The sequence below is a fragment of the Malaclemys terrapin genome, chromosome 8 (genome assembly GCF_027887155.1).
Source record: "Malaclemys terrapin pileata isolate rMalTer1 chromosome 8, rMalTer1.hap1, whole genome shotgun sequence".
Lineage (NCBI taxonomy): Eukaryota > Metazoa > Chordata > Testudines > Emydidae > Malaclemys > Malaclemys terrapin.
Window position 1 is genome coordinate 99,771,918 of NC_071512.1, and position 19,275 is coordinate 99,791,192.

Genomic DNA, 19,275 nt, shown 5'->3' on the forward strand with positions numbered 1-19,275 from the left:
AAGCCAATCCAGAGCCTTCTCCCACTTTCAGGAACCATCTTGCTGCTTTCCCCAGGCCCATGTGGCCATCACAGCTTACAATGGGCATTAGTCATCATTGCCCAAAGCTACCCTATATACTATATACTTCCACTCTTACCCCACCCTGCTCTCTTCCTTATACATTTGCAGGGGTCCTGTTATAAATAGAAATGGCCTCATTGCTTTGTCTAGGAGGCAAAGAAGAGATACTACACCCAATATTTCCTTATCCCAAAGAAGAAAGGTGGTTTTTGTCCTATCCTAGGACTGCAGAGACTGAATGTGTATACACACCACCTCAGATTCAGAATGGTAATGCTTGTGTACATTTCTCAAGACTGATGAGTGTTTCTTGATGTCCAGGATATGTACTTCCACATAGCCATCCATCCGTCTTATCGGGAGTATCTAAGATTCATGGTGGGCGCACTCATTACTAGTATGAGGTACTGCCATTTGGACTCCATGGAACCAAGAGTCTTTATGAAGTGCCTAGTGATAGTTGTGGGACATCTCAGCAGGAAGGGCATTCATATCTACTCTTACCTGGACAACTGGCTGAAGCAGTGCAGATCCCAGAAGGAGATGGCAGCAAGCCTGGAATTGACACTGTGTTCTCTCAAAAAGAACAGGAGTACTTGTGGCACCTTAGAGACTAACAAATTTATTAGAGCATAAGCTTTTGTGGACTACAGCCCACTTCTTCAGATGCATATAGAAGTGTGTTCTCTCAGTTATAAATAAATATATGGTGATATACCTATCTCCTAGAGCTGGAAGGGACCCTGAAATGTCATTGAGTCCAGCCCCCTGCCTTCACTAGCAGGACCAAGTACTGATTTTGCCCCAGATCCCTGAGTGGCCCCCTCAAGGATTGAACTCACAACCCTGGGTTTTGCAGGCCAATGCTCAAACCACTGAGCTATCCCTCCCCCACTCTTGGTATGCTCTAAAAAAATCATCTTACCATATTGCACGCGATAGAGTGCAAAAGAGCCATAATTGGCTCCAGATTTCAGTGCAGTCACTAGTGGTTGGGATAGAATCAAACCTGTCTATGATGAGTCAGATATGTCTATATATGGTGCTAGGCCATATATCAGTATGGATGTATGTGATGGCACTTGCCAGACATCATCTCTGGCCATTCCAACTCTGGCTCACATTGGTCTGTTCCCTGGCAAAACACCAGATGTATGAGAAGATCATGATTCCATCTCACATCATCACAGAACTCAGATGGTGGAAGGAACCTACAAATGTGTGCAGTGGGTTCCCTCCCTACAAGGACTCTAATCACAGATGTGTCAGGAACAGGCTTGGGGAGCCCACCCAGACCATCTAAAGATGCAAGGAACTTGGTCCCTAGAAAATACAGTGTTTCACATCAATGTATATCACTAACCTGTATGTCCTTCCTACCTGTTTTCCAAAACTCCATAGTGCAGATTGTGATGGACAATATGTCAAGAATGGTCTATATAAACAAGTAAGGTGGTGCACACTTGTTCCTCCTAGTTCTAGAAACTATGAAGCTCTGGACATGGTGCCACGATTACGGGATAATCCCAATGGTTCTTCATCTCCTAGGAGTCAGCAACATCCTGGCACTCAGTCTGTTACCACACATAAGTGTACATTGAGGAAGTCCATCATAAAGCCGATATTCTTGCGTTGGGGGAACCATCTGATAGGCCTGTTTGCCCCCAGTGTCAATGCAAAGAGCCAGAACTTTTGTTCCAAAGGGGTTGTGAACCTGAGGTAGTAACTGGATGTCTTCCTTCTGCAAGGATCTCATGGCGTTCTGTATGCATTTTCACAAATTTTCCCTCCTCCCCAGGGTAACCTCCAAAATCAAGAGACAAAGCCACGATTAGTCTAATATTCTGCACTAGCAAGTTTTGGCTGACAGAACTATACACATGTCCATTCAGCCACTGATCTAGCTCCCAGACTGCCCAAAAGTGATCTCACAGCACCACAGCCAGATACTCCACCCAGACCTGAAGTCACTGCAACTGACCGTGTGGCTGTTTGCTGGCTGACTACCATAGATAGACTGTCCCCTCCAGGTCCAGGAAGTGCTGATAGAGAGCAGGAAAACATAAACCAGAAATATATGTTCTTCCAAATGGAAGATGTTCTCAATATGGGCAGCTCAAAAGGTTCTGGACCTGATCCAGGCCTTAATACCAAAGACCCTCAACTACCTATCGCACTTAAAACAGGCTGGCCTTTTGTTCAGTTCTGTTAAGGGCCATCTTGTAGCAATTTTGGCTTACCATACCATATGCCTCGAAAGTCATGGCTCCCCTTCCCCCCCCAACCTGATGGTATCAAAGTTCCTCAAAGGGCTATTCCATACTTACTCACTGGTTAGAGAATTAGCCAGGTTAGATACACCTAGATATATTAGACTCATTTCAATAGAGCTTAAGCAGCCTGTGCTGCCTGTTTGAAGTATGTCCAATTTCCGGAATTTGTAGGGCAGCTATGTGGAGCTATGTGGAGCTCTACACAGTCTACACATTTCCAAGACACTGTTCTTCGGTAGAGGTTCCAACATTGGATGCTCATTTTCACAGGCTTGTTCTGCAGTTATTGTTTAAGTAAGACTTCGCTGATCCACTTCCAAGCAAACAGGTAACTGCTTGTTTGTCACCAAGAGTGGAATCCATGTGTACCATCACTCAAAGAAGAAAGAACGATTACTTACCTTACAATAACTAGTTTCAGAGTAACAGCCGAGTTAGTCTGTATCCGCAAAAAGAACAGGAGTACTTGTGGCACCTTAGAGACTAACTAATTTATTAGAGCATAAGCTTTCGTGGACTACAGCCCACTTCTTCGGATGCATATAGAATGGAACATATAATGAGGAGATATATATACACACATACAGAGAGCATAAACAGGTGGGAGTTGTCTTACCAACTCTGAGAGGCCAATTAATTAAGAGAAAAAAAAAAAAAAAAAACTTTTGAAGTGATAATCAAGCTAGCCGAGTACAGACAGTGTGATAAGAAGTGTGAGAGTACTTACAAGGGGAGATAGTCAACGTTTGTAATGGCTCAGCCATTCCCAGTCCTTATTCAAACCGGAGTTGATTGTGTCTAGTTTGCATATCAATTCTAGCTCTGCAGTCTCTCTTTGGAGTCTGTTTTTGAAGTTTTTCTGTTGAGCTCTCAGAACTGGATACTCTCATAAGAAACCAACCTTCCACACAAACTTCCTCATGGATAGACTTTACAAAAACTAGACAAGCCATTTACAAGACAAACTTTGCCTCTCTACAAAGGAAAAAGGACACTAAACTATCTAAACTGCTACATGCCACAAGCAGCCACAACAGTAGTTCCCTTAACCCACCCAGCAATATTGTTAATCTTTCCAGCTATACTCTTAGCCCAGCAGAAGAGTCTGTCCTATCTCGGGGCCTCTCCTTTTGTCCCTCCAGACCCATGAATATGATACAGTTCTGCGGTGACCTAGAATCCTACTTTCGACGTCTCCGACTCAAAGAATATTTCCAACATACCTCTGAACAGCATACTAACCCACAGAATCCTCCCTACCAGCACTACAAAAAAAAGGATTCTGCATGGACTCCTCCGGACGGTCGAAACAACAGACTGGATTTCTACATAGATTGCTTCCGTCGACGTGCAAAGGCTGAAATTGTGGAAAAGCAACATCACTTGCCACATAACCTCAGCCATGCTGAACACAACGCCATCTACAGCCTCAGAAACAACCCTGACATCATAATCAAAAAGGCTGACAAAGGAGGTGCTGTCGTCATCATGAATAAATTGGAATATGACCAGGAGGCTGCTAGACAGCTCTCTAACACCACATTCTACAGGCCATTATCCTCTGATCCCACTGAGGATTACCTAAAGAAACTACACCATCTGCTAAAAAAACTCCCTGACAAAGCACAGGAACAAATCCGTACAGACACATGCCTAGAACCCCGACCAGGGGTATTCTATTTGCTACCCAAGATCCATAAACCTGGATATCCTGGACGCCCCATCATCTCAGGCATTGGCACCCTAACATCAGGCTTGTCTGGTTATGTAGACTCTGTCCTAAGACCCTACGCTACCAGCACTCCCAGCTATCTTCGAGACACCACTGACTTCCTGAGGAAACTACAATCCATCGGTGATCTTCCAGAAAACACCATCCTGGCCACTATGGACGTAGAAGCCCTCTACACCAATATTCCACACAAAGATGGACTACAAGCTATCAGGAACAGTATCCCTGATAATGTCACAGCTAACCTGGTGGCTGAACTTTGTGATTTTGTCCTCACCCACAACTATTTCACATTTGGGGACAATATATACCTTCAAGTCAGCGGCACTGCTATGGGTACCCGCATGGCCCCACAATATGCCAACATTTTTATGGCTGACTTAGAACAACGCTTCCTTAGCTCTCGTCCCCTAACGCCCCTACTCTACTTGCGCTACATTGATGACATCTTCATCATCTGGACCCATGGAAAAGAAGCCCTTGAGGAATTTCACCATGATTTCAATAATTTCCATCCCACCATCAACCTCAGCCTAGATCAATCCACACAAGCGGTCCATTTCCTGGACACTACTGTGCTAATAAGCGATGGTCACATCAATACCACCCTATACCGGAAACCTACTGACCGCTACACTTACCTACATGCCTCCAGCTTCCATCCAGGACACACCACACGATCCATTGTCTACAGCCAAGCTTTAAGATATAACCGCATTTGCTCCAATCCCTCGGATAGAGACAAGCACCAACAAGATCTCTATCAAGCATTCTTAAAACTACAATACCCACCTGCTGAAGTGAAAAAACAGATTGACAGAGCCAGACGAGTACCCAGAAGTCACCACCTACAAGACAGGCCCAACAAAGAAAATAACAGAACACCACTAGCTGTCACCTTCAGCCCCCAACTAAAACCTCTCCAGCGCATCATCAGAGATCTACAACCTATCCTGAAAGATGATCCTTTACTCTCACAGATCTTGGGAGACAGACCTGTCCTCGCTTACAGACAACCCCCCAACCTAAAGCAAATACTTACCAGCAACCACACATCACTGAACAAAACCACTAACCCAGGAACCTATCCTTGTAACAAACCCCGATGCCAACTCTGTCCACATATCTATTCAAGTGACATCATCATAGGACCTAATCACATCAGCCATACCATCAGGGGCTCGTTCACCTGCACATCTACCAATGTGATCTATGCCATCATGTGCCAGCAATGCCCCTCTGCCATGTACATTGGCCAAACCGGACAGTCTCTACGCAAAAGAATTAATGGACACAAATCTGACATCAGGAATCAAAATACTCAAAAACCAGTGGGAGAACACTTTAACCTGTCTGGTCATTCAGTGACAGACCTGCGGGTGGCTATATTACAACAGAAAAACTTCAAAAACAGACTCCAAAGAGAGACTGCAGAGCTAGAATTGATATGCAAACTAGACACAATCAACTCCGGTTTGAATAAGGACTGGGAATGGCTGAGCCATTACAAACGTTGACTATCTCCCCTTGTAAGTACTCTCACACTTCTTATCACACTGTCTGTACTCGGCTAGCTTGATTATCACTTCAAAAGTTTTTTTTTGTTTGTTTTTTTGTTTTTTGTTTTTTTTCTCTTAATTAATTGGCCTCTCAGAGTTGGTAAGACAACTCCCACCTGTTTATGCTCTCTGTATGTGTGTATATATATCTCCTCATTATATGTTCCATTCTATATGCATCCGAAGAAGTGGGCTGTAGTCCACGAAAGCTTATGCTCTAATAAATTAGTTAGTCTCTAAGGTGCCACAAGTACTCCTGTTCTTCTTCTTACAATAACTGTGGTTCTTAACGATGTATTGTCCATTTGGATTTCATGCTCCAACCTCCTTTCCCGCTACTATAGAGTCCTACTCCTTTGGGGTTCTGTATTGGCAAAGGAATTGAGGGATTTGTAGGCTTCCTTAGCCCTTTATGCCATTGGGTGAGGGGATGGGAGGATATTGAAGGGGCAGATGCAGCCCCAGTGGACATTGCTGGGCAAAAAAGAATCTGATGCATGAGGAGTTCACAAGGACTACCAAGAATGTAGTCTTTGTGAACAATACGTTTTGAAGAACCATAGTTACTGTAACCTTTCCTCCTTACTGAATGTACTGTAGTGGTGGTAAGAATCCAAAGTGATCAGAAAATATTTAGACACATGGCACCTGCAACTTAAATGTACTTAATTTGAATCTAGCAGCTAAAAGAAACAATTAGGGAGAGCTATGTAAGACTTTTATATCTAAAATTTTTGTCTTCTCTTCCTTGTTTAGCTTTTTACTCAGATGTGGAGTCAGATTTCCATGCCAAAGTTCCTGTTGTCTTTTGCAAAGATGTTAAAAGGTTTGTTTAAAAGTTCAAAAGGATCCTTAACAATATATCAACGTTTATTCTGCTTATTCATACCTCCTGGCAGCTGGTTGCTTGCACTCCCAGCAATAAACATCAATGTAATATTCATGCTAACAGTGGAAAGGGTAGCCCAGAAAGAGAGGTTGGCTTCATCCTCTCACTTGGACTAGCCCTGATTCACCGAGGACACCAGTTGGGAGAGTCTGGTCATGTCCTTTCTGGATGGAGTTAAATAAGGAAAAGGGAAAGTCATTCCCAGGGGATACTTAAAATGTATACCAACCATTTAATCCAAGGATCTCAAAGCATTTCACAAATTTAAGCCTCACTACCCACATGAGAGGCTGAAAAGGGGAGATGGGCAGATAACTTCATCAACCACTGAAATGCAGCCACCTAAATGAAATTTAGCTGCTGTTTAATGGTGTACAGCACCACTATATGACAGTTTAGGATAGGAGGTATTTGGTTGAAACCAGGAGAGCCCCTGGCTACTCTTTGGGGCAGGAACTATTGCTTTCTATGTGTGTGGATGTTGCTAGCACATTATAGGAACCAACAGAATGTAAATAATAATAATTTAGGGAGGCAGAATAAAGTTTCTTGAGAGAAGATTTAGCTAGTACATCCCAGCTGTTATATTAAAAAATAAACACATAGCATAGATCTTAAACGAGTGGGTTGGCTCTGGTTTTTGTATTTAATCTGAAAAAGTCAAGGCCCTTTTACCTTTTTGGTATAAATAAATAAATACAGTAACGCCTCTCTTAAAGTTGTCCCGGTTAATGTTGTTTCGTTGCTAATCAATTAGGGGGAGGGATAGCTCAGTGGTTTGAGTAGGGTTACCATATCTAATAAATAAAAAAAGAGGACCCTCCACGGGTCCTGGCCCCGCCCATTTCCCCACCCCTGCCCCAACTCCGCTCCTTCCCCGCCCTAACTCCACCCCCTCCTCCCTCCCACTCCCAGCCACGTGGAAAGGGCTGCCCGAGCGCTACCGACTTCATGGTTTGCCGGGCAGCCCCCAGACCCTGCGCCCCCGGCCGGCACTTCCCCAGCGCAGCTGGAGCCCAGGAGGGGAAGCGCCCAGCCGGGGGCGCAGGGTCTGGAGGCTGCCCGGCAAACCGTGAAGCCGGTAGCGCTTGGGCTTCGGGCAGCCCCTATGCCTCCGGACCCTGTGCCCCCAGCCGGGCACTTCCCCTCCCGGGCTCCGGCGGCGCAGGGTCCGGAGGCATGGGGGCTGCCCAAAGCCCGTAGCGCTCGGCTCTTAAACAGAGCCGAAGAGTCAGGGGAGGAGCAGAGCCGCCGCGGCCGGAGGCTCTGCTCCTCCTCTGACTCTTCGGCTCTGTTTAAGAGCCGAGCTGCCTGAGCGCTACCGGCTTCGGGCAGCCCCCAGGCCTCCGGACCCTGCGCCCCTGGCCGGGCACTTCCCCTCCCGGGCTCCAGCGGCGCAGGGTCCGGAGGCAAGGGGGCTGCCCAAAGCCCGTAGCGCTCGGCTCTTAAACAGAGCCGAAGAGTCGGGGAGGAGCAGAGCCGCCGCGGCCGGAGGCTCTGCTCCTCCCCTGACTCTTTGGCTCTGTTTAAGAGCCGAGCTGCCCCAGCGCTACCGGCTTCAGGCAGCCCCCATGCCTCCGGACCCTGCGCCGCCGGAGCCCGGGAGGGGAAGTGAACGGCCGGCGACTGGGGTCCGGAGGCAAAGGGGCTGCCTGAAGCCCATAGCGCTCGGGCAGCTTGGCTCTTAAACAGAGCCGAAGAGTCAGGGGAGGAGCAGAGCCGCCGCGGGAGGGGAAGTGCCTGGCCGGCATTTTCCCGGACATGTTCGGCTTTTTGGCAATTCCCCCCGGACGGGGGTTTGAGTGCCGAAAAGCCGGACATGTCCGGGAGAAAGAGGACGTATGGTAACCCTAGGTTTGAGCATTGGCCTGCTAAACCCAGGGTTATGAGTTCAATCCTTGAGTGGGCCACTCGGATGTGGGGCAAAATCAGTATTTGGTCCTGCTAGTGAAGACAGGGGGCTGGACTCGATGACCTTTCAGGGTCCCTTCCAGCTCTATGAGATAGGTATATCTTCATATGTTGGGAACATGCTCGTTTAAAGTTGTGCAATGCTCCCTTCTAACGTCATTTGGCAGCTGCCTGCTTTGTCCACTGCTTGCAGGAAGAGCAGCCCGTTGCAGCTAGCTGGTGGGGGCTTGTAACCAGGGTGGACCGGCAGCCCCCCATCAGCTCCCCACTCCCCTAAGTTCCCTGTGCGGCAGCTGCCCAGCAGGCTATCAGTTGCCGGGCAGTTCAGCTGTCCCTCCCCCCCACTGCTATGTGCTGCTCCCAGAGACTCCTGCTTACTGTGTAGGGGGGGGAAGAGGGGGCTAATGTCAGGGTGTCCCCCCCTGCTCCTGCACCCCGCTTACCCCTTCTCCATATAGAGCAGAGAGAGACATAGAGAGCTTGGGGTAGCAGCTGCTGTCTCAACTTCCTGATCCACTTAAACAGACAACGCACGTAAGAGTGGGTCAGCTTACTTAAATGGGCAAATGTGCATTTCTCTCCCACACACAAGGTGTGTGTCTGTCTCTGTCTGCTATGCTGTCTCCCTCCCTCGTGTTCATGCTGCCTTGTGTGAGAGGCTACATTAACAACGTGTTAACCCTTGAGGACTTAGCCAAGTGCTAGTTTATCATTTAGCAACAAGGCATTCCCTGGGAAATATCCCTTCCTCTTCCACCCTCTAACTTCACCACCTCAACCAAGCTTCACAGTCATCATAGCTATGAACAGTATTAAATTGTTTTGTTTAAAACGTATACTGTGTGTATATCTATATAATATATAGTTTTTTGTCTGGTGAAAAAAATTTCCCTGGAACATAACCCCCCCATTTACATTAATTCTTATGGGGAAATTGGATTCGCTTAACATCGTTTCGCTTAAAGTTGCATTTTTCAGGAACATAACTACAACGTTAAGCGAGGAGTTACTGTGTTATCTGAGAGAGAAGATAAATCAAGATAATACAAAGAGAAACTAAAAAAGTGAACTTCAAAGATGATAATCAAGGCCCTCGTTTACCATATATTTTATATTTAAAATACTAGCTTTTCCAAGTTTCCTTTGGTTTGGCACTCCTCCCACTTCTACAGATTCACTTCCTCCACAAGGGCAACGAATACTAACCCATCTCAGTCAAATGTCCACTCTGTACCCAATATTATTTAATGTCAAGTGAATGATGGGGAAGGAAATAGGAGGAAGGGATAAGATATTAATCTCCATTTTGCAAATGTGGAAACACACAGGAAGGTTAAGTGACTTGCATAAGGTTACAGTTAATCAGGGGCAGAGTTGAGCATAGAAAAAAAATTATCAATGACATTTTTCATTGTTATAGCTGGAAGGGATTTTTGTGAGTTCCAAATCCAACGCCTGCAGTAATGAAAATCTAACTCAGTTTGATAGGTATCATGTTGCTTGCTAAAATGGTCACTTTCATTCATGAGAGGTGTTCTGGTATTTGCTTTCAATATGCTGGGAGTGGCAATCTGTCAAACTTTGCTTACTTGGAGTCAAAATTATGAACTTAAACTGGTTTCTTATTTCTCTCTTAATGACAGTGGTTTAACTTGTAAAGTGAGTGCTAGAAATGACGTGGCCTGTCTTACAACTGACTTGCTGGCTGCACTTGGCAAACTGGAACCTGTCCTTGCTCCCTTGGTGTTGGCTTTCCGCTACTGGGCTAGAGTAAGTTAATACAAATAAAGACCGCTTAAACATGTCTGTTCTCCCCTTGAGGCTTGCACATAAAGTATAATACAGCAACAAATGTGTTATGGGAATAAACTTCCTGTGACACAGACACCAGCATGTAATTTATAATACAGTAGTATCAAAGTTTCTTATGAAATTTTTCTTTTTCCACTAAATCAAAATGTATTATAGTCAAGCATAGCATCCATCTCTCCTGTAAACCGTGTCCCCAAATTCTTCAGCATTTATATCCCACAGTTACAGAAAGAAATGTTAGGATAGGGAGAGAGGAATGAAGAGGTATGGGAAGGGTGAAAAATATTTTCTTCTGAGACTTAAGGCAGAGCCTTATTTGAGGCTGAGATGGAGAGCTGATAGGAGGAGCTGCAGAGAAAGAGGCACTCTTTCATCAACAGGGACGAGATTATGTTGAAGGAGAAGAAGGAGTAGATAGGTGCAAGATGAGTAGAGGGAATACAAAGACCAAGTCCATGAAGTAGGCTACAGTAAGCTTAAGGAGGGTAGTTCTCAACTAGATTCTGAAATACAAGAAGTAGCACACACTTAGCTGTATATAATAGGGTTATAAACCTTTGTGAGTTCTAGTGAACTGACTCTAGAGTGATTTATTAATATCAGAACCTGGAAGTAGATTGCAACTCTATGTGCATAGTTTTGTGCATGGTTACAATAGATAGTTTCAAAAAACCTCTGAATTCTCTTTTCTGTTCTGTATTGTGAGTTGAAGTGTATGCAGTAGCATGTAATGCAGAATATGTCCACTTTGTGTCTAGAGGCAAGTATATGCTGCCTTTTTGACATCTGTGGAGAGATGTTTTATATTACATTGCTTGCAGTCTCCCAGTGGTGCAACTAAGTTTAAGGAACTTGTGTTGCTAAAATTCCTAGCTAGATTCCTGAAAAAGTCTAACTTGTAAAAGTCATCAAATCTTCCCAGACTCTGGGTTGCAGTATACTAGTGACTCATGAAGAGTTTTCCAGTGGAACTTGGCCAAAGATCTACTGGGTAAGATTTTGTGCTGTGCCAGTATTGAACTCTCACAGCCCAGAGGGTTGGTTTACCTTTAAGCCACTTTTGTACTCCCCTGATCCTGGGCTACTCTGGGGGCTGGATGGGGCCTGTCAAAGTTATGGATGCCGTCCAAGGCTGTGGTACTGTCCAGAATCTCTGCACTGCTGCAGCCCTGCCCCTCTCCCCCCCTTGTCCTGCCCCCTAATCCAGGGCTTGCAATGAGGTTGTTGAATGGCTGTTGTCCACAGTGCCTGTGCAAGGGAATTCTCCCCTAGTCAGAACTGGGGCTTATAGGGCCCTGTACAAGGCATGACTTCTCCCTTACTTGCCAACTCGCATTGCCACACCCACAATTTCCTTTTAGCAGTTTTATTATCCAAACTTAAACAAACTGTTTCTCAGCTCACCCTTCACATCTTGGGCTCTCTTTGCCCCCCATCCCAGGGGACTATGGTAGTCCTGCTGCTTCTGCTTCCTGCCTCTCTCTCAGTCGGTTCTATTCTCACAGCCTGTCCTCCTGTAATGGAGCAACCTCTAACCATTTATAGCCCAGGTGCAGCCCCTACCCCCTTAATGTGCCTAACTAGGAGCACCTGCTGTGGCACAGGGGAGCTGGACCTATTTCAGCCACAGGGGCCAGCCTCCGTCTGACATGCCCCCTTACACTGCTCTGGCCCTTTTATCTGATCTAAAGGGGCCAGAGAGGGGGTGAGGATCTCACTCTTCATTTATATTATACACACTTCTAAAATTGCCAGTATATCATTGGCTCTATTCTGGCCTCCATAACATTATGAAGCAGACCAACTAGCAAACATTGGACGTCTTATCACCCACAGTACAGTTTCAACAGGTGCAGGGCTTTGCAGATCCTCATTCTAGGACTGGGAACTCTTTTCCCAGAATTCATCCCAAGAGAGTAAGCATCATTTGCCAAACCCACCACTCATCAAAATCAAGGCAGTTTTAAAACATGAGCTCATGTCAGGCTGCCAGCAAAACAATTGTACAAGTTTTTGTCTCCATCTCCCACTGGGTCAACTAGAGATACCATTGCTGAGTATAAGAATTGAGCTGTAACAGCTCTATTAAGTATATTTCAGATGTCAAATCCTTTTATAATTCAGGTTTGGGTTCACTACTAAGCAATACTTAACTTTAAATGACTTGACTTTATTGAAAAGTGCATTCCATTATATAGTATTATTAATATTGATATTTTTATGAAGACGGTTTCATAAATCGATTAGTGCCATACAATACATAAGAACATTACATTACAAACTAGAAAAGAGAACTGTTTGAAGTCTGACTAAAAATAGTGAAAAGCCTCTTGAGCTCACATGGAAAAGCATTCTATCAGCATAGAGCCAGATACGAAGAAGCCCTCTATACCTGGCGATTGCACAATAGCAGGTTCTCTAACCAAAAACATAAATCCCTGGCAGAAGCGTAAATGTGAGCCATAACCGCATAGTTATGATAGAATCAATGAGTATAATAATAAATAATAATAATAGTAAAGTTGAAGAACTTTACAAATGATTACAGATTACATTTTATCCTCTGGCCAATGTGTATCTACTGTAACTTTCTGAATAATGCTGTAACATGGGAGTTGCATGGTGTGGAAAAAAGTAAGTGAGTGCTGTGTTCTGAATGGATTGTGAGTGAGAAGTAGATAACACAGAAGACATCTATATAAAAGTTTACCTTTTCCTTAGATTTTGAGATGAAAGCCTTTCTAGTCAGCGTTAGCATATACTCCATATTCCTTTTGAACTTTTCTAATGGCTCATTTATATAATATATTATGTAATTAAAATGCTAAAAGCTTATCAGAAAACTATAGCTGTCTTATCTTTTTGTAGTTGTGCCATATTGACTGCCAGGCAGAAGGTGGGATTCCCTCATATTCTTTTGCCTTAATGGTGATATTTTTTCTTCAACAAAGAAAACCACCCATTTTACCATCCTATTTAGGCACTTGGGTAAGTTTTTTTTGACAATATAATAATCCTACTCTTGCAATATTTTTAAGGGGCAGTGCTACATGGGTATTTTACAGATCATAAGATGTGTCAGACTAAATTGAATAGTCTAAATAAAGCACCTAGCACATTTTTCTTTGAGTGGTTGACTTGTGCCTGTTGCTTTTGAGGAAAGTGAGACTCTCATAATATTCCTGGACAATTGTGCAATTCTGTGCTTTGGATCGGGGGAAGGAATTTATTTTTTAACTCAGTTGACACACTGAGATGTGATTACCCTTTTCTTGCCATTCATAACTAATAGCAGTGTTGGTGAAATTATCTTTTTGGGGCCCTGAAATTGCCATTTCTATGTTTTGTTCCAAGTAGGGTATGTGACATACAATCTTGTTCTCAGAAATCCTTTAACTGTATTTAGGTTGAAGGCTTTGATTTAAAGAGGGCAGATGACTACACACTGAGAGGTACAGAAGAGGAGAAGTTTGTAAGATGGGAATACAAACCAACAAATAATGGAGCGGGGAAAAATTCAAGTGGTGTAGAAGGCAAAGCTAAAGCTGAACAGCAGAAAGGTGGTAAGAAGTCAACAAGCTCAGAAACGGACAACCAAAGCAATGCGAAGGAGAAACATGGCAGAGTGAGTCATTGTTTTATCTGAATGGAGACCACTTCTGCTGTCTCTCACCTCTGCTGTCTGATCATTAAACTTTTTATTAAAAAAAAAAAAAAACTGGAATTTTCATTAACTATTGCTACTAAACATTCATGTTTGTTTCAGTCTCCCTTAGCATTTGAAAAACCCCACCAAATATCCCTGGGGCAACTGTGGTTAGAACTGTTGAAGTTTTACACACTGGAATTTGCTTTGGAGGAATATGTCATCAGCATACGGGTACAAGAACTCTTAACCAGAGAGAACAAAAACTGGCCTAAAAGGCGAATAGCCATTGAAGGTGCGGTAATGTTCTTTTTACCAAGTCTACAGACATTATGCTTTATTCTTTGGATTTTACTTATCTAACATTTATTTCTAGTACTTGGACAAGAAATTGCATTAGATGCAAATGAAGAGGAAAGTACAAGTTTAGCTGGCAAATGTACAAAAGTTAATCAAGCTACTTGAGGATGTGTCATCTACCCAGCACTGCAGTATAAGTACAATGACGCCTGAAATATGGAGTACCATTTCCCCCCAGCCTTTTCTCCTTCTGTCCCATCTCTGTAATACTGTTCCTTTTCTCCTTGAACCATCTCCATCTATTTCATTCCCCATTCTCTGTACTTTTCTCCACCCATTTGTTCTGGTGGTGTGGAAACATTACCTGTGCAAGATCCCATACCACTGGGTCTTCTAGTTGCCTCTGATCATCAGTTTATTTCCTCTGCTTCTGACATATGGACAGAGCAGAGAGGAGAGCATTGATCAGAGCGAATGGAACCAGCTCAGTGGAGTAAAACATCCCAGGGGCCATATTCCCACACTGGGAAGCTGACTGTCCGCATAGTGGGATGATGAGTATGTCCTGGAAAATATATTAAAAACTAGATGTCTGACAATAGGTAATACATTTGAGAGCCTTGAGGTGGAGTATATTTGATGGTGATACCTAATGTGATATGTGATGATGGGAGAAAGAATAATTCCCTTTCTTTGCCTAAGTTTTATCCATTTCCATTTGGAAAACAGTAATCTTTTATTTAATTATTTATTATTTAAAAAAAAATGAAACGGTATTTGTTAGGAAAGATCAGAAGATAATGTACCAAAACTCTGGATTATCAGTGGTGATAGAAAAGTGAGGAAGTGGAAAATGGTTAGGAAAGAAGATACAGTTTTTATAGGAGATTGAGATGGTGAGACATCCAGGAGGAGGTGTAGGAGAGATGGCTAGATATGAGAGACTGGACAAAAGGGGTGGAGGTTGAAAGTAGGAGATAGATTGGTTAGTTATCAGTTTATAAATGGTAGTGCCTGAGGTCTCATAAAGCACATAGAGGGAAAAGGAATGGACCAAGTAGAGAATCTTAAAGAATGCTAACAGAAAAGAGGAAAATAAGGAGTCAAAAAAGGGATGCTGAGGAGGAATTGGTGAGGTATGAGGAGAACAGGAAGAGAACACTGTTAGGGAAGGTAGAGAGAACAGTAATGAAATGTGTCAAAGGCAGGAGACAAAGTGAAATAGGATTTGAAAATTTTCCTATCACATTGCTAGAAGGAGGTTTGTTAATGACCTTGGTGAAGGAGGTTTTGGTAAGATGGATATCTGTATTGGACATGATCAAAGAAACGTTGGGGAGGGGAAGTTAAGTCTGTGGGAATAGACTTTGAGCTTTGGAGATGAGAATCCAACCTAGTCATCATCCTGGAAACTGAAGTCCCTAAGGGTATGTATGACTACACTGCAAAGAAAAACCTGCAGCACCGCGTCTCAAAGCTCGGGCTCCAACCAGAGCTGGAACATCTACATTGCTATTTTTAGCCCATCATTGCGAGCCGTGTGAGCCTGAGGAACTGACCTGGGCTTTGAGACTTGGCGCAGCATGTCTTTTATTGCTGTGTAGACATACCCTGAGATGAGAGTTAGGGACCTAATAGAGAGAGAGAGTATCTGAACCATGAGAAAAAAACGAAAATGTGTCAAGATAATGATCAAATGGTTATTCTAAGAGGGCGGGATTATATCCTTTTAACAATGTTTTCAGCTAAGTTCCATGTGATGAATTTTTAGTACAGGAGTTGATGTAAGAGGAAGAAGCAACCCACCTTGATATTTAAGATCTGAGGTGGAATTGTCAGTAATTGCAATTATGAAAGTCCTCTTTGGACTTGTAAATCGCAAATTTATTCTGGAAGTTACAAAGAGAAACTAAATATGAAACTCTATGAGATCATTTTACATAGTCAGTTTCATATTTATGCTTCACTTCTAAATAAATTATCAAATTAAATCAATGAAAAAAATCAAAGAAGGAGAAAATATTGGGCAGAGCTACCCGAAGATTGATTATAATGTCTGGATATTTATTTTACTTTCAAGTTTAGGAATCAGTCATAATATGGGATTTTTTTTAACAAAGCAGAAACAGTACACATTTTTTATTAATTAAATCAGACATTTACAGTAAATATATGGTGATTATACAGAAATATCTAAAGACTCTCTTGGGATCCAGTTCTTTAAATGGAACTTAAGAACAATATATGTCTATGAGCTATTTATTCCATTATATCCTTCAACCTTGTAATGAAAACAGTCCGGTACCAGGATGAAATGAAGAAGAGGATGTATAACATAATAAATATAGTTCTGGACTATATTGTAGGGTTCTGTAATTTGAAATACAAAATACTAATAACTTATGCATTTGAAATACATTATTGTGCCGGTATTACTTGATGTATAGTAGTAAATTACTACTTGAATTGTCTTTTTCTAGATCCTTTTGCACTAAAGAGGAATGTTGCACGAAGCCTAAATAGCCAGATGGTGTTTGAGTACATCCTAGAGCGATTCAGGACAGCGTATAAATATTTTGCATGTCCACAAACTAAAGATGGGATTAAATCCAAATCAGATACCAAGAAAAAAGAAAAGGAAAAAATTAGCAGCAAGAAAGATGCAAAATCTGGAGAACCTGTAGCCAACTGTTGCCTTCCACAGGGAGAAAATGTTTTAGAGAAACAGAATGCAGGAAATGGATGTAGTATACATGAATATGAACTTGAATGTAATGAAATGGAATTTACATCCAGGAAATGTATTTCTGAGAACACAGACAGTTTGTTAGTAAATAAGACAGATGCATTGGACTCCAATTATGATGAAGACAGAGAGGAAACAGTATCTCTTATTTCTAAAGAATGCTGTGAATTAAAGCAAAAATCACTCAAAGAGAAAGATGATCTAGAGCTTTCAGAAACTGGTCAAAATAAAGACAAGCTAAGCCACCATTGTAATTGCAGTGAACGTTGGTTCCATGACCCAAATTCTGTTAATGAATTTGTTGATGTTGAAAGTGGACAGAGTTCAGTAATGGAGTGTTCACAGAAGAATAAGTGCACTAGCACATCAGCTACCTCGCACAACTGCAAAGCAATGGTAGATGTTTGTAACCTTAAAGATGAAGATAAACTCTGCAGAGAAGAAATGCATTATGTGTTTGATAAATTTATTTTGACTTCTGGAAAGGTAAGATGCATTTTAAAGATATATAAATGGTGGGGTTATTTCACTCCCACATCAATAAAACATACACTTGGGTGCAAAGTATCTCCTTTCACTACCTGTTAGAACTGTATTCCTGCTTCCAAACTGTTAGACTGCCAGGTGGGAGAATTGTTTAGTTGTTATTCCATTCTCCGTCATGAATTACTACTCTCCCTGTTTCAAATACTTGCTCCCTCAGCACAGGTGAATGTATTGTTACAGGGCTGAAAGAAGTTAACATGTCAGGGTATCACTATGCTTTGAGAGGATTTACAACATAGCTTTACGAGCACCTTGACCCATTTACCTATGGTACAAAGAGATGTATAATTATCTTGGTTATATAATGTGATGTTCCTCACTGTGTCAGGTTAGAGAAGTATAGGCTATTTTCTAACTTTCATTACTTTTCCATAGTTGGGAAGTGCAGTGTAGTTGCTCACCATAGAAGAGAAAGAAAGAACTGGATAGCCCATCTTTTTGGGGCCCTGATATTTTTTTTGTTTGTTTTTTATTTTTGTTCATTTGTAAGAAGGCAAATTATTATGTTGAATGAAACTTATTGATAGCAGTTTTATATCATTTTCCAGTTTTCAAAATATTGTACAAACATGACCTAATTTGACCCTAACTAAATGCAACAGTTATTTACTAATGTATAGCTACCACCCTGGCTATAACTATCCCCAAGGACTGGAAGGTTGGCTTTCCTTATATTCTCCTTCTCTAGGTAAAAACAACTGATACATTTCAGTGTGGAAAACTCCAGATTTTCAGTTTTAAAAAAACGTAACTCAGAGAAAAGACTTGCCAGTGCAGTGATAAGAAGTATGCAGGCATCTTCCTGAAGATTAGATGTTTTAGAGCAATTTGACATCACTCAGTTTTCACCCAGCCAAAAGTGTTGAGAGCCAAAAAGGCCTTATCAAAAAATAATCAGTGACTCCAGCTTGATTACCTCTCCTTTCTTTTGACTGCCACTGAAGGAATTAAATGGGAGTTCAGGGTATGTGCTGCTTTAATTCTGGCAGACTTTGTAGGAGTACTGCAATTTCTACAGTGTCTTTATTAATATAGTTAGTAAATTGAACAATTGTTTCTAGTCACCATGTTTTTCAATATTTTAGAAATAGTGAATCTTATACTTACTTTTTATTCATTATTTGGAAGAGGAAAACAAGCTTTCTTGCTTTTTAACTTCATTGCTTTCTTAACTTTGAATGAACTACTCATTGAACTGAATTAATTGAATAAACTGAAATGAGGAAAATATTCTCTTTGTACCTGTAGAAGAGGCTGTTGCTATCAAAAACTAGTGTAGCATTTCAGCAAACTCTGGTTCCAGGTGCTTAGCCAGTAACTTCCATGAGTTTGCTGTTTTGACTTTTTTACAACTTGTTAGGAAGCGTATTTAATTTAGATTATTTTAATTTTAATTGATTATAATAAGTTTAGGCCTTAACATAGGTTCTTCATTTCAAATTTAATTTTAAATACTTTTTTTCCTAAAAAATAAACCTGTATTTAATGTAAATAAAAAAATACGATTTAAATTTTTTAAAAATCATTTATTTAAATTAAATAAAAATATATTTACATTTTGTTTTAAACATTGATTTTTATCCACTCCCATCTTTTCATGACACTTTGACACTTAGAATGTTCTCCAGTCTATCTCAGAGTGTCAGATAACATGTGGCGATAATATAGCATGTTATGAAAGCGGAGTTCCTAAGGGCCTAGAACTGTTGTGAGTGATAGTTGTGTAATTATTAAAATGTTTTGACTCATTTCAGACTTTTTTGTAAAAGTCCAATTTATTAAAGGGACACTGTTAATA

The 19,275-nt window shown here is 42.0% G+C and overlaps 1 protein-coding gene across 3 annotated transcripts in view; it reads left to right on the forward strand.

Annotated features, from left to right (window-relative positions):
• Nucleotides 1–19,275, forward strand: part of TUT4 (terminal uridylyl transferase 4) — an 81,779-nt gene that overhangs the window by 30,969 nt on the left and 31,535 nt on the right. For all 3 annotated transcript variants that reach the window (XM_054037115.1, XM_054037116.1, XM_054037117.1), the window contains exons 8-13: nucleotides 6,384–6,453; nucleotides 10,071–10,197; nucleotides 13,108–13,227; nucleotides 13,646–13,864; nucleotides 14,006–14,180; nucleotides 16,666–17,417. In XM_054037115.1, the coding sequence (XP_053893090.1) occupies nucleotides 6,384–6,453; nucleotides 10,071–10,197; nucleotides 13,108–13,227; nucleotides 13,646–13,864; nucleotides 14,006–14,180; nucleotides 16,666–17,417 (1,463 nt within the window). The remainder of the gene's footprint in view (nucleotides 1–6,383; nucleotides 6,454–10,070; nucleotides 10,198–13,107; nucleotides 13,228–13,645; nucleotides 13,865–14,005; nucleotides 14,181–16,665; nucleotides 17,418–19,275) is intronic.